We start from the raw sequence: 16,370 nt of genomic DNA on the forward strand, positions 1-16,370 counted from the left end.
ATTCAAAAGAATAGTTATATACTTAATATTTGAAAATCAAAGATATTTTTGCTAAAATTGTACTTACCTGGCCAAAGAGATCGACCATCTTTTTAAGGATCGATCGATTGTTGAGCATGTGGTCGATCCGAAAATACTCTGCAGTTTAATTAAATATCTAAAACATTTATTCTAACACTCAACAGATAGTTTTGCTAAATATGATAACTAGATAGCCAACAAAATTACAAAAAATATTTAAATAGTAAAAAATATGTTAATTTAATTATGACATGCATCTTAACATTTATATATATATATATATCATAACCTAAATATAAATAATTTAACAACTTAAATTAGAAAAAAAATAAAAAAATCCCGGGCGTAGCCCGGATTAATCCCTAGTACAATACTAAAAGTTGAATAAGAGCTCCTGTCCACATCCTCAACAATAATCAACCAATGAAAAACTGCGTTTTTGCCACATCACACCTTTGTTTTCTCGACAAAAAATACATCTAATTTGGACTGAACAAAATTGAAAGTGGCCCTGTAAAGAACAGCCCATCTCCTTCTCGAACATTTTACCCTTGTACTCCGATTCTTCCAATTCACTATGTAACTACCCCTTTCGTGTTTCAAAAAATAAACTACCCCTTTCATATTCTTTCTTTCTCTCCCGAGTCATCTCCTTCTGAAACTCGATCTGATCACTGAGAATCTACGACGACGAAGAAGGTGGAGGAGGAAGAGGAAGAATGAGAATCTCAGGCTACGTAATCGTTGTTCTATCTGTAACTATATTCTATTGCGTCGATCGTAGCATTCACGCGCGTCCCGTCGTCCTCTCCAACGTCAATCTCAACAGCGGCGGCGACGATCCCGGAGGCGGAGACTCCTCTAACTTTGAGGAATTCGGCGAATCCGAACCCAAATCCAAAGAGGAGCTCGATCCCGGCTCGTGGCGACGGAACTTTCGATAGGTTGATGGAGGAGATAGAGGCGGCTTCTTCATCCGGAGATCCGCACTCGCAGTCGCTGATGGGCTTCGTCTACGGGACGGGGATGATGAGGGAGAAGAGCAAAAGCAAATCCTTCCTTCGCCATAACTTTGCTGCTGAAGGTGGGAACATGCAGTCAAAGATGACACTTGCCTTCACGTATCATGTAATGCAGGTCGTCTCTTTCTTAATGCAACTTCTGGATAGCAAGTCAAACTTTATTCGATGAGTAAGGCCCTTCATTGTAGTGCATAGGACAGAACATGTTGTCATATCGAGTTTCTAATGCTCTCCTTACATCCAGGTTGTGTGCCACAAACGTAAGTGACTCCACCAGTGGTACCGAATACGGTGGAGTCCAGAAGCTGGAGACAGTTTCATTAGCAGAGTTGAACGCCTACGTTCTAACCTCACCCCACAAGTACGTTTTCTGATTTAACATCTACTCAAGCTTTCTAATATTCAGGACATTAAACCCATATAACTCACTTAAACACAAAAATATTGAGTTCATATTCAGGACAATGTCTCCTCCTTCACATGCACTATATGTTTTAACGCAAGTGCTGTTGGAGTTGTGAGGTTGTTTCCTAAATATTATCTTAACCCTCCAAACTTTTCAAAAATCTTTACTTTTTTTACTCTCCAATTTGTTAACATTCAAAGTTTGATGCTCTTAAAGATAACGTGTTGAGATGATGGTGGCAAATGGAGAAGAATCGGCTGTCTTTGTTGCCTTCGACACAGCTATCACTAAGCTCACCAATGCCAGGGCCACAGAGGTTTCCAACCCTATTGTGAGTGACATCGACATACTCCGAGCATCAACTAAATTTTGATGTAAGTTAATAGAAATTTGTTGACGTGGATTTTGCTTTACTTCAGGGTTATGGTGAGCAAGACCCAGCAGAATATAACCTCCCTTACTTCCTCCAAGACATTGTTCGGAAGAGCTACATTTCATCTCAAGCTTACAGAGTTAACTTTTCTTTCCTCCATGAGTTATTTACTGTCGCCAGAATCTTTGACCCCAATCAGAGAAACCCAGGGCCCTCCTTTGCACTGCATGTAAGTCATAGAAAATTCTCGCCACTTGTGTCTCATTAAACAGCTAACTACTTACAAATTTAACTGTTTGTCTAAAGGGTGAGGGCAACAATCATGGTGACAATATCTCTGGGGAAAATTGTGCTTCTTGCAAGTACCCTGTCGGTGACTCCTTCTCAAAGGACACTCATCTTCCTGAAGCTAATGACCAGACCATTGGACCTGCAAGTGCTGTGCAAGAAGCGTCAAACACCTACCAGGTGGAGTCCAATAGTGAGAATGTTGATGATCCACAGGGACCACCACAAAGAAGGCCCGCAAAGGTTAGTTTTCACCATGGAGCGGAATAGAGGAACAAATGTTTCTCCCATGCATATCGTCAAGGCACTCACGTTATGTTTTTCCAAATAATAGTTATGACACTAAGTCCACCATGAAATTAAACATTTTGCGTTTATGATATAGAACATATTTCAAATTTTCAGTAACTTTAAATAATGTCCACTCTAAGATTTTATTAAAAATTTACAGTCATTATATCAAACAATTAATAAAAGGAGGATATAACTCTGAGATAGAGTGTTCACGTAGGCAAAAATAATCAGCCAGTGAGAAACTATATTTTTGCCATGTCACCTACTCTATTTGTTTTTACAAAATAATCCTTTAACTTTTTACTTAAATAATTATAGCCGAAAATATTTTTTTAGTGAAATATATATTATATAAATATAATTATATTATTTATTTACATAATAGTTTGTAAAGAAATATTTAGTGTAAATAATATCATAATTTTATAAAATACTAAAATAAATTGGGTTGGTTTTCAACTTTCACAAAAAAAAAGCATTATTTGTAAACTTAGAAAAGAATATATCAAGAATATTATTTTTCAGGAGAGAAAATAGAAAATTATATCGGAGACAAATCCATCTCTGTTATGAAATTTCTCTATTTTTGAGAAAAAATAGAGGAATACATTGGAGATGGTTTAAGGCATGACCGACGTAAATGATCCACGTTGAGATTGCAGCTTTTTTAATTCTTACTATTCTAATGTTTCAATATAATTTGAATATTCCCTTTGCTTTATAATATAATGGTTTAAACGTAATTTTTATTTCACTATATAAATTGTTTTTATATTTTAGTGTAACTTTATACTTATCGGATATTGTGTGGCCAATTAAATATTGTAAATTACTGTGTAATTGATTAAATTTATATATTAAATGACAGTTTTGTAAAGTAATAACTTTTAAATATTACAGATTTTAATATTACAGATTTTAATTAAAACTGGAGGATATAAGAGCATCCACAATGGTGATACCCATTGTGGAGTCCTTAGGAATAAATTATCAATTTTTTTTTTTTTTCTGAATAGTTAAGGACTCTTGTGAAAAATGTGTGTACAATGGTGAACCCGAAGTTGGAATCCTTAAGAATAAAAAAATATAAATTCCTTTTTGTTTAGTGAAATTTAATTTTTTATATATTGAATGATTAAATAGAATAACTTAACATAAAATACTAGAAATAAACTTAAAAAATAAAAATTAAACATATAAATATAACAATTAAAAATAAAAACAATAATTTAACATAAAGATAGAAAAATTCCTAAATAAAAACATGATTAAATATAAAGATTACACATAAGAGTTTATAAGATGATTAGATAAAAAGATGATTAAATATAAAGATACAACATGAGAGCTTATAAATATTTAAGATGATTAAATTTAAAAATACAACATGATTATGAATCACCAAATTTGTTCCAAATATTTTCTATTAAATCATATTTCAATCGATGATGTGCCTGGATATCGTGAACATCATCCCGAATCCCGAGAATATTATGGATATTTGTAGACATCATCAAATGAAAACCTAATTTCAAACGAAAATCTCCAAATCGATTGAAAAAAAACAAAACGAACCGTAAATTGCCGACAAAACCAAACTCAAAACATCACCTGCCCAATAACCCGTTGCCACCTGTCTTAAGGATCAAGTCCTTGAACCTCTTACGGACGGACTGATCCGATGAAATCCTTACACTATTTGCCTTTTATAATATTATTCTATTCCTCCTAACCTAAGATTTGCCGCTAAGGACTCCGCATGTTACTCCGTTGCGGCTGCTCTAAGCTTCAGATAGATTGTCACCTCATCTATTTGTTTTTAAAAAATGATCCTTTAACTTTTTACTTAAACAATTATAACCGAAAATATTTTTTTTGTGAAATATATTATTTAAATAATATAACTATATTTTTTATTTACATAATAGTTTGTAAAGAAATATTTAGTGTAAATAATATCATAATTTTATAAAATACTAAAATAAATTGGGCTGGTTTTCAACTTTCACAAATAAAAAATATTATTTGTAAACTTAGAAAAGAATATACAAGAATATTCTTTTTAAGGAGAGAAAATAGAAAAATACACCGGAGAAAAATCCAATGAAATTCCTCTATTTTGGTCTAAGGCATGGCCGACGTAAATGATCGACATTTAGATTTCAGCTTTTCTGATTCTTACTATTCTAATGTTTCAATATATATAATTTGAATATTCCTTTTGTTTTATAATATAATGGTTTAAAAGTATTTTTGTTTCACTATATAAATTGTTTTTATATTTCAATGTAACTTTATATTTATTGGATATTGTGTGGTCAATTAAATTATGTAAATTACTGTGTAATTGATTAAATTTATATATTAAATGACAGTTTTATAAAGTAATAACTTTTAAATATTACAGATTTTAATTAAAACTTATTACATTTTGAAACAAATAGAGTAATTTATAGACTAATTATATATTGATATGAGGACAAAATTGTAAAGTGGTCCAGCCTTGAATTTCTTTCATTCTGTACATTGCTAATTGGAAGGAGATAATCAACATCTAATATTATGTTACTTTTACTATATTAGAAATGGTCGAACAGTAAACCAATTAAGGATGATGTAAGGAAGACATAAGGATATATTTCCAGTTATCACAAATATAGAATCAATTGACAATAACGTAATTATGTCCAGCGTAGGACAACAGAGAAGAGTTTACATATTCTAATCCTCCTATACATTAAAAGAGAAGTCACTTTAGTGATTTCTGCTGACATGACATTAATATAGAGCTTCTCAGAAAAATTGTTGTAATTCTATTGGTCGATTTTTTTGAATTTTATTTTTCATTTATTTTAATCAATCGCTTATGTAGACAAGCCCAAAACTATTGTCGATTTCGTTAAGCCCATATATAGCTAGGGGATAATAATTATCGATTTAGTTTAGCCTTGAGCAAGATTTAGAACTAAGACAAATATTAAAAACTTTCCTTATTATTCAAACAGTAAAGTTGCGCATGTTGATATCATATTAATTACATTTGCTTAGAAAATATTTTAATGTTTCTAATTAGTAGGGGTGGGCGTTCGGGTACCCGTTCAGGTTCGGGTCGGGTATTTTGGATTTTCGAGTATTTCGGTATAGGGGTGTAGAACCCGTTCGGGTATTTCTGTACTTCGGGTCGGGTTTGGGTATTTTTAGTTCGGATTCGGTTATTTCAGATCGGGTTCGGATATTTAGATTTTGAAAGAAAAAATTAAAATTTTCATTTCTCAAGTTTCTTATATTTAAAAATATAATTTTCAGTTAACTAATTTTTTTTTAATAGATTGAATGGTTAATAGATTTGAACATAAAAATTTTAAACTAAAAAGGCATTAATTTAGTTATTTTTTAAAAAAAATTGGATGTAACTTTTTGTTAATTTTTTTAATAAAAAACTTGACATGAATTTTCGGATCAGGTTCGGGTGCCACTTCGGATATCGGGTAAAGTGCCCACCCCTACTAATTAGGTTGTTTGTTTTTAACAACTTACCTTTCTAATAAGGATTACTTGCGCAAGTTGAAATCATTAAATATGCAAATAACTTATTGACAAAATTTGTTTTTAATAACTTACCTTTCTAATATGGATTACTTGCGCAAGTTGAAATCATTAAATATGCAAATAACTTATTGACAAAATTTGTTTTTAATAACTTACCTTTCTAATATGGATTACTTGCGCAAGTTGAAATCATTAAATATGCAAATAACTTATTGACAAAATTTGTTTTTAATAACTTACCTTTCTAATATGGATTACTTGCGCAAGTTGAAATCATTAAATATGCAAATAACTTATTGACAAAATTTGTTTTTAATAACTTACCTTTCTAATATGGATTACTTGCGCAAGTTGAAATCATTAAATATGCAAATCACTTATTCACAATATGGATTACTTGCGCAAGTTGAAATCATTAAATATGCAAATCACTTATTCACAATATGGATTACTTGCGCAAGTTGAAATCATTAAATATGCAAATCACTTATTCACAATATGGATTACTTGCGCAAGTTGAAATCATTAAATATTATCGATTTAGTTTACCCTTGGGCAAGATTTATGTTTTCTTAGCATATAAATCACCTTTATCTCCTCTATACTTCTATCTGTTAAAATTTTGTTATTACATGACAGTGGCGATCGAACTCCAAAACAGAAGGTGAAACTAAATGTTACAGAGGAGAAACTGTTAAACCGATGCTGAATTACAATGGTGGAAAGCCAAGAGCTGAGGTGCGAGAGGCTCCAGCTTTTCTGTCATCCATCTTTTATCAGAGCCTTGATTCATTTTATATATTTTTTTCTTTTTGTAGACAAAACTAAAAAGTGCAGTCCAGTTGCTAGACCTATTAGATGCAACAAGAATGTTAGTTCCCCGTACAAGGTAGAACCATGAACTCAACTCTTTGTGTCTTTGTCTCCAAAAAGCATGTCTGATCTATCCTTTTCATGTGTTGAATACTGGTAACGACAATATGGTCTTCCTTTTTTTATATGTAGACCAGGTCGTGAGAGTGATAGTGATCCAGAAGACCTTGAACATGCTGAGAAGCTTCGCCAAGTTAAAGCAGTTATTGAAGAGGTTCTTTAGTAATTTCTTTTTTTTGTTGAACATAGTCTGGGGAAAGTATTACATAGTATCATTTAGTAATACTATCTTTTATCATTTTTTTGTTGAATATACTATCTTATAAGTAAGCTAGCATTATGCATTTTTTATTTAATTCATGAGGTCATTTCAAAGCAGTAAAAAAACCTAGAAAATTAATAATCGAACCAGCTACCTTTTTTTATTTGACCGGATATTAGTTCCACCAATAATCGTGGTCAACTTACCAACATGGTGCATATATGTCAAATTGACAAATCTACGTTTAAGTAACCCAACCTGTAAGGGAATTAGATTTTTTTTGTGAATCTCGTGGACTGATCTATCGCAGATTGGGGTTCATAGGTGAAGTTTCAAGAAATTGTTATAATTTGATTGGTCGATTGTTTTTAATTTTTATTTATTTAATTTAGATCTAAAAATTTAAGATAAGTCTAAAATCATTTAACATCACTTGCCATATAATCTAACGAATATTACAAATAACAATTTATGGAAACTAATTCTCGAAATTATAGAAAGATTAATAATATTCTATTTATTACTTTTAATATTTATAAACTGTAAAATACAATGAACGAAATTTTATATAAGATAATTATAATAGTTTTATACTCTACTTGATGAATTGTGTTCGAATATAATTATATAATAACTATTTTAAATATTACAAAATCCAAAAATAATTATTAATATATTTTTTAAATTATTTATCGTTCTTTAAAGAATAAATTTATCATAATTTATCATAATTTATAAAATGCTTACAAAATGCAAGGCAAAGTTGCACTTTCAAGAGTTAAGTCGAGATCTGGATTAAAAATCCTAATAACTGGTAAAGAAGGGAAGCCGCAGACAAAAATATTGAATGTTGTCCACAAACAAGTTTTTAAGAATATTTCGTAGTCACAGTACGTAATTTTAATCTACTTTTTTTTCAAATACAGATTTTAAAATAAATAAACTGTTGTAATTATTTATTTTTTGTATTTGCTAGATGGGTTATGATGAGTTAGGAGACCGATGACGGTATGTCAATTTAATATTATTTCATGTTCAATAAAATTTAGAAATTTATAAATCTATCAAATAATGTTAACCCGTCAAATTGCTTACAAAATTTATTTAATTTTTTGCAAGTTTCTAATTGAATTTGCTTTCTTTATCGAGAAATGTACTTCATAATATATATTATTTATGGATAATATTTTGATTTTTATTATATTTTCTTTTAATATGTCTACATAAATGTTTGTTTATTATTTATGCAAAAATAATATTATTCACCTAAAATAAAGAATTACGAAACATATACAATACAATTCTAATTAATGATAATATAAAATCTGTTACTTCTAAAACTATACACTATTTATTCCATTTTTGAATGAAAGTATCTTCGTAAACACACAAAATATTTGGTGACATTGCAATTATACATACATACAATATTTGCCTCTTCGTACCGACGTTAATGTGTTCCCTCTCGTGAGGTACGAGCCGAGAGAGAACACAGGGTGCGGGCCGGTCATGTTCTTATGCCCGCACAGAGTGTGGGCCGGTCACCTAGTATTATAATATATCACTATATTAATGGCTAAATCATTTTTCTATAGAACAAATACTCACTCCATCCTTGGAGTTTAAGCCTTTATATCTGATAATAATAGTATTTTGATCCAAACAAAAAGAAGTCGAATTGTACATTGTGATGTATGTTTACCGATTATGACCATGTGATGTCTGTTTACCGATTACCAAAAGCCACAGTAAAGAAGTTAACGAGTGCAGTAGCTCAGTTTTGGTGGAGCCCAGGAGGAAGCTCAAGAGGCATGCATTGGAAATCATGAGATAAGTTATGTGTGCCTAAGGATAATGGTGGATTAGGCTTCAAGAATCTTATAGATTTTAACACGGCGATGCTTGGAAAGCAATTGTGGAGGCTGATTGAAAAGCCAAATACTCTTTTTCAAGAGTTTTCAAAGGACGGTACTATAGGAATGCTTCACCCCTAGAACTGATCCGTTCATACTCCCCGTCATATGGCTGGAGGAGTATTATCTCTGCTAGATCTCTGGTTTGTAAATGACTAATTAAAATGGTGGGCACAGGATCATCTATTTCGGTATGGAATGATCCTTGGATCCCAGCCACTCGCCCGAGACCAGCAAACAAAAACCTTCAACACAGTTACCCGGACCTCACAGTGGATTCTATCATTAATGGAGTCCCAAACTTGGAACCTTCAGGCAATTACGGCTTTGGTGGATCCTCATGATGTAAATATTATTGCAAGCATTGCATTAAGTAAACACCAGATGGAAGATAGGAATGGATGGCACTTCACTAAAAATGGGAAATATTCGGTAAAATCAGGGTATCAAGTGGAACGGGTTTATCCTGATAAAGAAAATCCACCGGACTTTATAGGGTCCACAGTGGACTTACTTAAAGCTTTCTGTTGGGAAGTGCGGTGTCCACCAAAGATAAGACATTTTTTATGGCAACTATTCTCAGGTTGTATAGCGGTAAAGAAAAATCTCAAAGCGAGAGGGATACAAGAGGACATATGTTGTGCTCGATGTGGAGACCCGGAGGAATCAATAAACCATGTGTTTTTTGAATGTTCCCCAGCACGTCAAGTGTGGGCATTATCTAAAATACCAACGAATCCCATTTCTTTCCCTAAAAAGTCTTTTTTTATTAATATGGATCATCTTTTTTGGAGAGTTAATCCGAAGATGGATGATCATCAATTTGCTTGGATATTATGGTATCTATGGAAGGGTCGGAATAATAAAGTTTTTAGTAAAATGGATATTGACCCAAGGGAAACACTAAAATTAGCAGAGCTGGAGTCATCACTTTGGGCTGAAGCCCAGATTCTCACTGCTCAAAAGAAGGAACTTCCGGTGCAGACCAGAATTCCATTAGTAACTTCAGGTCGTTGGTGTTTTCTAGATGGATCATGGAAAGATAAGGAACTATTTTCAGGACAAGGCTGGTATAGTTTCCTACCGGGTTTTGATGGTTTACTAGGGGCCAGGAATGTAAGGGCATGTCTTTCACCGCTTCATTCGGAGGTGGAAGCTTTGATTTGGGCAATGGAATGTATGAAGAATTTAAGGCAGTTTCAGGTTACTTTTGCTACGGATTGTTCTCAATTAGTGAAGATGGTGTCGGAACCAGAAGAATGACCAGCTTTTTGACAGTTACCTGAAAGATATCAAGTTTTTACAAAGAAGTTTCCACAACTCAGAAATCGTTCATGCACCTCGGACGGAGAATCAACGGGCGGATAGTTTAGCACGCAGTGCTAGAAAACAACCGTCTTTCGTCGTTCACATGGATGCGGAGTTACCTATTTGGTTTACTGAGTCAATATGAGTCTGTGAATGTCTTGTTGTCAAAAAAAAAAGTACATTGTAATTGGAGAAAACAAGAAAAAAATCAACCGAAGACTTTTAAGATATATGAAACAAAAATTGGAAATAGCAATTCTCTGCAATTAAAAAATAAGACAATAAAATTGTAAAAATAAAAAATAAAACAAAAATATACACAGAAAGAAAGATTTAGTAAAATAAAATCATAATATAATTTCCATAATTAATAGTGCTCAGTTACACTAAAAGGTCTAAATTTACAACATACACAATTTTATTTACATCTTTGAACGTATTATCTAATTAAAATGATTAACTTTTTCTTATTGGAGATATTGAGTCGGCTAAATATTGCTATAAAATTAGAGTAAAGGTGTTGATACTTTAGAATCATGAAAAAATCAAAATTTGTTCCAACTGAATTGGTGTTGGTTGACATCGTAAATATTAATTTATTTCATTATTGATTCACATTAATTATACAATTTGGTGTTAGTCAATTATTTTGAAATTTATTATTTTAGAGAACTAGGGACTCATGTTTTTATTGATAAATGTTCTTTTGGCCACTTGTTTTTTGGTAATTTCCGATCTAAGTTATGTCAAGGAGATTATTTTATTCTGCATAATTTCCCTTATGGTGTTTAGACCATAAAATATAAAACGCCTCCTCTGCTTTTTAAGATAAATTTCTAAAGAACAATCAAAATCATACCTTGTGATGATTTTTAAAAAGATTTAAAAAAAATAATTATTTCATAGAATTTAAAGAAATATTGGGACGTTAATATGAAAAGAAATGTTTAGTCGGTGAATTTTTGTATAGTATTTTGTTTTTATTGATGTATTCAATTTATGATATGTTTGTTCACAAGTTCTTCTTTCTAATGTTTTGTGTTTTAAATATTATTGGCGAAGTTGTGATTGTTAAACCTTTAAAATATATCATTGCAACAGGAAAATGTTTAACTAAGTTAAAATTAATTACTATTCGTGACACAATGTAAATTTTATTCAGAGTTTAATTGAATATTGTTTTGTTTTTATGACATGACGTTTATTTAAACTTTTAATATTTAGTGATACGTGTTTAACATGCACATTCTTGGTATGCAAACCAAATATCATATTTCTTTAAACCAATCCTGAAAATTACAGTGATATGTATTATTAAGTTTTATTCAAGTTTTCTGCATAGTTCTAGATGACCAAGAACTGTACTACTAAATTAAATATTTCTTCCTTCATATTGAGCACGCTTACACTTAAACAAAAAAAATTTAAAACTACTTTTTAATATTTAAAAATAAACTTGGGTTTCAATTTCGAGATAAAAGAATCATGTATAAACAATAAAAAAAATATTTCCACACAGTAAACAATTGAGATTTGATTAATAAAGACCGAAAACACACAAAAAATATTTATATCTAATTAAATACATTAGCATAAAATAAATATAATAGTAAAAAATATTAAGAATATATATTAGCTCGCATAAGGTGCTAGCCCACACCTAGTATGATATATTAATTAAACTTAGCATGTATATATATATAAGGCCATTAGCAGAGAAGAAAACCCAATCAATCAATTATCTAAAGAATGTATTGTTAAGCCCATGAAAGAGTATAATACAATTCAAAACATAAAAGAATGTATAGTATAATTGATCACCGATGAAAACCAAAAGTGAATTAATAGTCATAAGAGTAATATTTTAAAAGATTAATTCAAGACTTATCAATTAAAAATTTAATCCTTTGACTTTAATTTCAATTTATTACATTAAAACTAGAATGTATTAAAGTAAGCTGAATTTATGGCAGCCACTGAGGCGGCTAAACAAGGAATATGGCTGCAGGAACTACTAGCTGAGGTTGTGGAGAAGCCATGCGAAAGGGTCATAATCAAAATAGACAACAAATCAGCCATTGCATTGACGAAGAATCCTGTCTTTCATGGACGCAGTAAGCACATCCATAAGAGGTATCATTTCATCAGAGAATGCATCGACAATGATCAGGTTGAAGTGGAGCATATTGCAGGAAGTCTTCATAAAACTGATGTGCTAACCAAAGCCCTTGGAAGAACAAAGTTTGGTGAAATGAGAGAGCTGATTGGAGTGAGAGATCTGGCGAGTGAAGTCTTCAAGTTTAGGAGGGTGACTGTTGGAGATAAACTTGAATCTATTTGTGTTAATCCTATTTAATATGTGTTTTAGATAAGGATGAATCCTAATGAGATTAGGATAATAAACTCTATATAAGAAGATGGTGAGATGTGCCATGAATGTGTGAGATTTAGAGATTGTTGTGAGAGCTTGAGTTTTGAGGTATTTTCTTAAGCTAATAAAGGGAGTTTGATAATCTTTGAGTCTCATATTGTGAACGATAAACTGATATTTGGTATCAGAGCTTGAAACAACGCGTAAGAGATGGGAGATATTGTTCCTGTGACCGTGAAACCTAAAGTAGGAAACTCTACGATAAGTTGCCCTATGCTAGACTCGGCAAACTACACTGTGTGGGCAATCCGTATGAAGCTTCTGCTAAAGGTTTACAAAGTATGGGAGATAGTGGAAACATAATCAGTTGAGAGCGACAAGAACGACATGGCTATCGCTCTTATTTTCCAATCTATTCCTGAATCACTCATCTTACAGGTTGGAGAGTTGACTACGGCGAATAAAGTGTGGGTTGCTATCAAATCTCGTCACCTAGGAGCAGACAGGGTGAGAGAAGCTCGTTTGCAAACCCTAACAGCAGAGTTTGATCGCTTAAAGATGAAGGAAACAGAAACCATCGATGACTTCGTCAGCAAGCTATCAGAAATAAGTTCCAAATCTGCATCGCTGGGTGAAAACATAGATCAAACAAAGATGGTGAATAAATTTCTTTCAAGCCTGCCAAGGAAGAAATTCATACATATGGTGGCGTCGTTAGAACAAGTTCTTAATCTCAACGACACCACGTTTGAGGATATAGTGGGACGACTAAAGGCTTATGAAAAAAGGATAAGTGAAGATGATGGAAGTGGTCAAGAAGAACATAGCAAGTTGATGTACGCAAGCTCCGAAAACCAGAGCTACCAGTCGAACCGAGAGTATAATGGACGAGGTCGTGGAGGAAGATACTATAGTAGAGGCCGTGGAAGAGGAAGACAGTATCGCGAAACAGATCTGTCTAAAATTACCTGTTTCAGGTGTGATAAAACCGGACACTTTGCATCGGGATGTCCAGATAGATTGCTGAAGCTTCAGGAGGCTTACAAAGTCAAGTCTGAGAAAGGTGATGATACTCAAGAGGCGGATAGATTACTAGTTCATGAGGTTGTGTTCTTAAATGAAAGGAATGTGAAACCAAAGGAACTTGAAGTGAGCTCAGAGAATGAAAGAGTGTGGTATTTGGATAATGGGGCAAGCAACCACATGACAGGAAGAAAGAAGTATTTTAAAGCCATTGATGAGTCGATAACAGGGAAGGTGCGCTTCGGGGATGACTCGAGGATTGACATCAAAGGCAAAGGCTCTGTACTCTTCATCACTCAGGACGGGTCAAAGAAATTACTAGCTAACGTCTACTACATTCCTGATCTCAAGAGCAACATTTTGAGTCTTGGCCAAGCAACAGAGGCTGGATGTGAAGTCAAAATGAAAGAGGGAGATCTTACCTTAGTTGATAAAGAAGGAAATCTTGTAGTAAAAGCCAAAAGATCTGCTAATCGCCTCTACAAAGTACTCATGGATGTAGTGGATGATAAGTGTTTGCAAGCTACAACAGTGTCTGATTCAGCTATGTGGCATGCGCGTCTGGGGCACATAGGAGCAAGTTCGTTGAAGACAATGATACGAGATCAACTGGTGCTAGGCTTACAACTGAACGTTGAGACAGACCCATGTTCGTCGTGCTTACTTGGCAAGCAAGCCAGACGTCCGTTCCCATCTTTCTTGAGTTACTGTGCTGAGACTGTACTGGAGCTGATACATGGGGATCTCTGCGGTCCCATCAACCCGCCCACAGCAGGAAACAACAGATACATTTTTGTTCTCATCGACGACTGCTCTAGGTATATGTGGTCGATACTTCTAAAAGAGAAACATGAGGCATTCGAGAAATTCAAGATCTTTAAGTTGATGGTAGAAGCTGAGACAAAGGCGAAAATCAAGACTTTGAGAACTGACAGAGGAGGAGAATTTACCTCAAATGAGTTCAAATCCTTTTGTGAGCTTTCAGGGATCAACAGACAGCTCACGGCGCCGTATTCACCTCAACAGAATGGCATAGTAGAGCGCAGAAACCGAACGTTAATGGAAATGACAAGAAGCATTCTCAAACACATGCAAGTGCCAAATTTTCTTTGGGGTGAAGGGGTTAGACATTCAACATACCTTATCAACCGTGTTGGAACCAAAGCCTTGGAGTTATCAACACCGTACGAAGTATTGAAGGGACGGAAGCCAAACATTGAACACCTCAAGGTGTTTGGGTGTGTCGGGTATGCTAAAGTAAATGCACTGCGTCAAACGGATGGCAAGTTCATCACCTTGATGTGAAGACAGCATTCCTGTACGGAGAGCTGAAAGAGAATGTCTACGTGAGTCAACCAGATGGATATGAAGTAGAAGGAAGCAAAGAGAAGGTATACAAACTCAAGAAAGCACTCAATGGCCTAAAGCAGGCTCCAAGAGCATGGAACGAGAAGCTAAACCATACCCTTGGAGAGTTGAAGTTTGTTAAATGCACCAAGGAACCATCTCTGTATCGCCTACGAACGGGGAAAGATCTTCTACTAGTAGCCGTGTATGTGGACGATCTATTGATTACTGGGTCTAAAGCAGAGATGATACATGAGTTCAAGCGAAACATGTCTTCCAAGTTTGAGATGACTGATCTGGGGTTACTGACATACTACTTAGGCATTGAGGTACTGCAACATGGTGGAGGAATAAGTTTGAAGCAGGAGAGTTACGCAAGAAAGATACTGGAAGAGACGAGCATGAGTGAATGCAATGCTACATTAATTCCGATGGATGCAGGTTTGGTATTGTCAAAAGCTAAAGAAGACCGAAGCGTAGAAGAAAAGGACTTTCGACGTGTTATAGGGCGTTTACGATACCTACTGCACACTCGTCCTAATCTTGCCTATTCAGTTGGAGTATTGAGCCGGTATATGCATGAACCAAAGGAGACACACTTCGCAGCTTTGAAGCAGGTGTTACGTTATGTAAAGGGAACTTCGAGCTACGGATTGGAGTATAAAAGAACTGGAGAGTCGACATTGGTTGGATACAGTGACAGCAGTCACAATGTATGTGTTGATGATGGAATGAGCACTACTGGTCACATGTTCTACCTCAACAACTGTTTGATAACATGGTGTTCCAGCAAGCAGGAAACCGTTGCGTTGTCGTCTTGTGAAGCTGAATTTATGGCAGCCACTGAGGCGGCTAAACAAGGAATATGGCTGCAGGAACTACTAGCTGAGGTTGTGGAGAAGCCATGCGAAAGGGTCATAATCAAAATAGACAACAAATCAGCCATTGCATTGACGAAGAATCCTGTCTTTCATGGACGCAGTAAGCACATCCATAAGAGGTATCATTTCATCAGAGAATGCATCGACAATGATCAGGTTGAAGTGGAGCATATTGCAGGAAGTCTTCATAAAACTGATGTGCTAACCAAAGCCCTTGGAAGAACAAAGTTTGGTGAAATGAGAGAGCTGATTGGAGTGAGAGATCTGGCGAGTGAAGTCTTCAAGTTTAGGAGGGTGAATGTTGGAGATAAACTTGAATCTATTTGTGTTAATCCTATTTAATATGTGTTTTAGATAAGGATGAATGCTAATGAGATTAGAATAATAAACTGTATATAAGAAGATGGTGAGATGTGCCATGAATGTGTGAGATTTAGAG

At 33.9% G+C, this 16,370-nt stretch overlaps 1 protein-coding gene and 1 long non-coding RNA gene across 6 annotated transcripts; both read left to right on the top strand.

Moving 5' to 3' along the window:
- Positions 1–613: 613 nt before the first annotated feature.
- LOC106316294 lies at positions 614–2,483 on the top strand. 5 transcript variants are annotated; one of them, XR_001264786.1, is made up of 6 exons: positions 614–1,212; positions 1,288–1,404; positions 1,493–1,565; positions 1,666–1,780; positions 1,869–2,051; positions 2,129–2,483. XR_001264786.1 is itself a non-coding variant. In XM_013754170.1 (6 exons), the coding sequence occupies exons 4-6, from the start codon at positions 1,679–1,681 to the stop codon at positions 2,378–2,380; spliced, it is 537 nt and encodes a 178-aa protein (XP_013609624.1). In that variant the 5' UTR covers positions 614–1,212; positions 1,288–1,404; positions 1,504–1,565; positions 1,666–1,678; the 3' UTR covers positions 2,381–2,483. The 5 variants fall into 5 exon arrangements, 4 of the variants coding, with proteins under 4 accessions (XP_013609624.1, XP_013609625.1, XP_013609627.1 ...); XM_013754170.1 differs by having other exon boundaries at positions 1,504–1,565; XM_013754171.1 differs by lacking the exon at positions 1,493–1,565 and having other exon boundaries at positions 614–1,105; positions 1,159–1,212.
- Positions 2,484–6,624: 4,141 nt separating this feature from the next.
- Positions 6,625–7,041, top strand: LOC106317787. The gene is made up of 3 exons (XR_001265231.1): positions 6,625–6,691; positions 6,772–6,842; positions 6,959–7,041. It is a non-coding gene; the product is annotated as an uncharacterized LOC106317787 (long non-coding RNA).
- Positions 7,042–16,370: the final 9,329 nt, after the last annotated feature.

This window comes from Brassica oleracea, chromosome C9, assembly GCF_000695525.1.
Source record: "Brassica oleracea var. oleracea cultivar TO1000 chromosome C9, BOL, whole genome shotgun sequence".
Lineage (NCBI taxonomy): Eukaryota > Viridiplantae > Streptophyta > Magnoliopsida > Brassicales > Brassicaceae > Brassica > Brassica oleracea.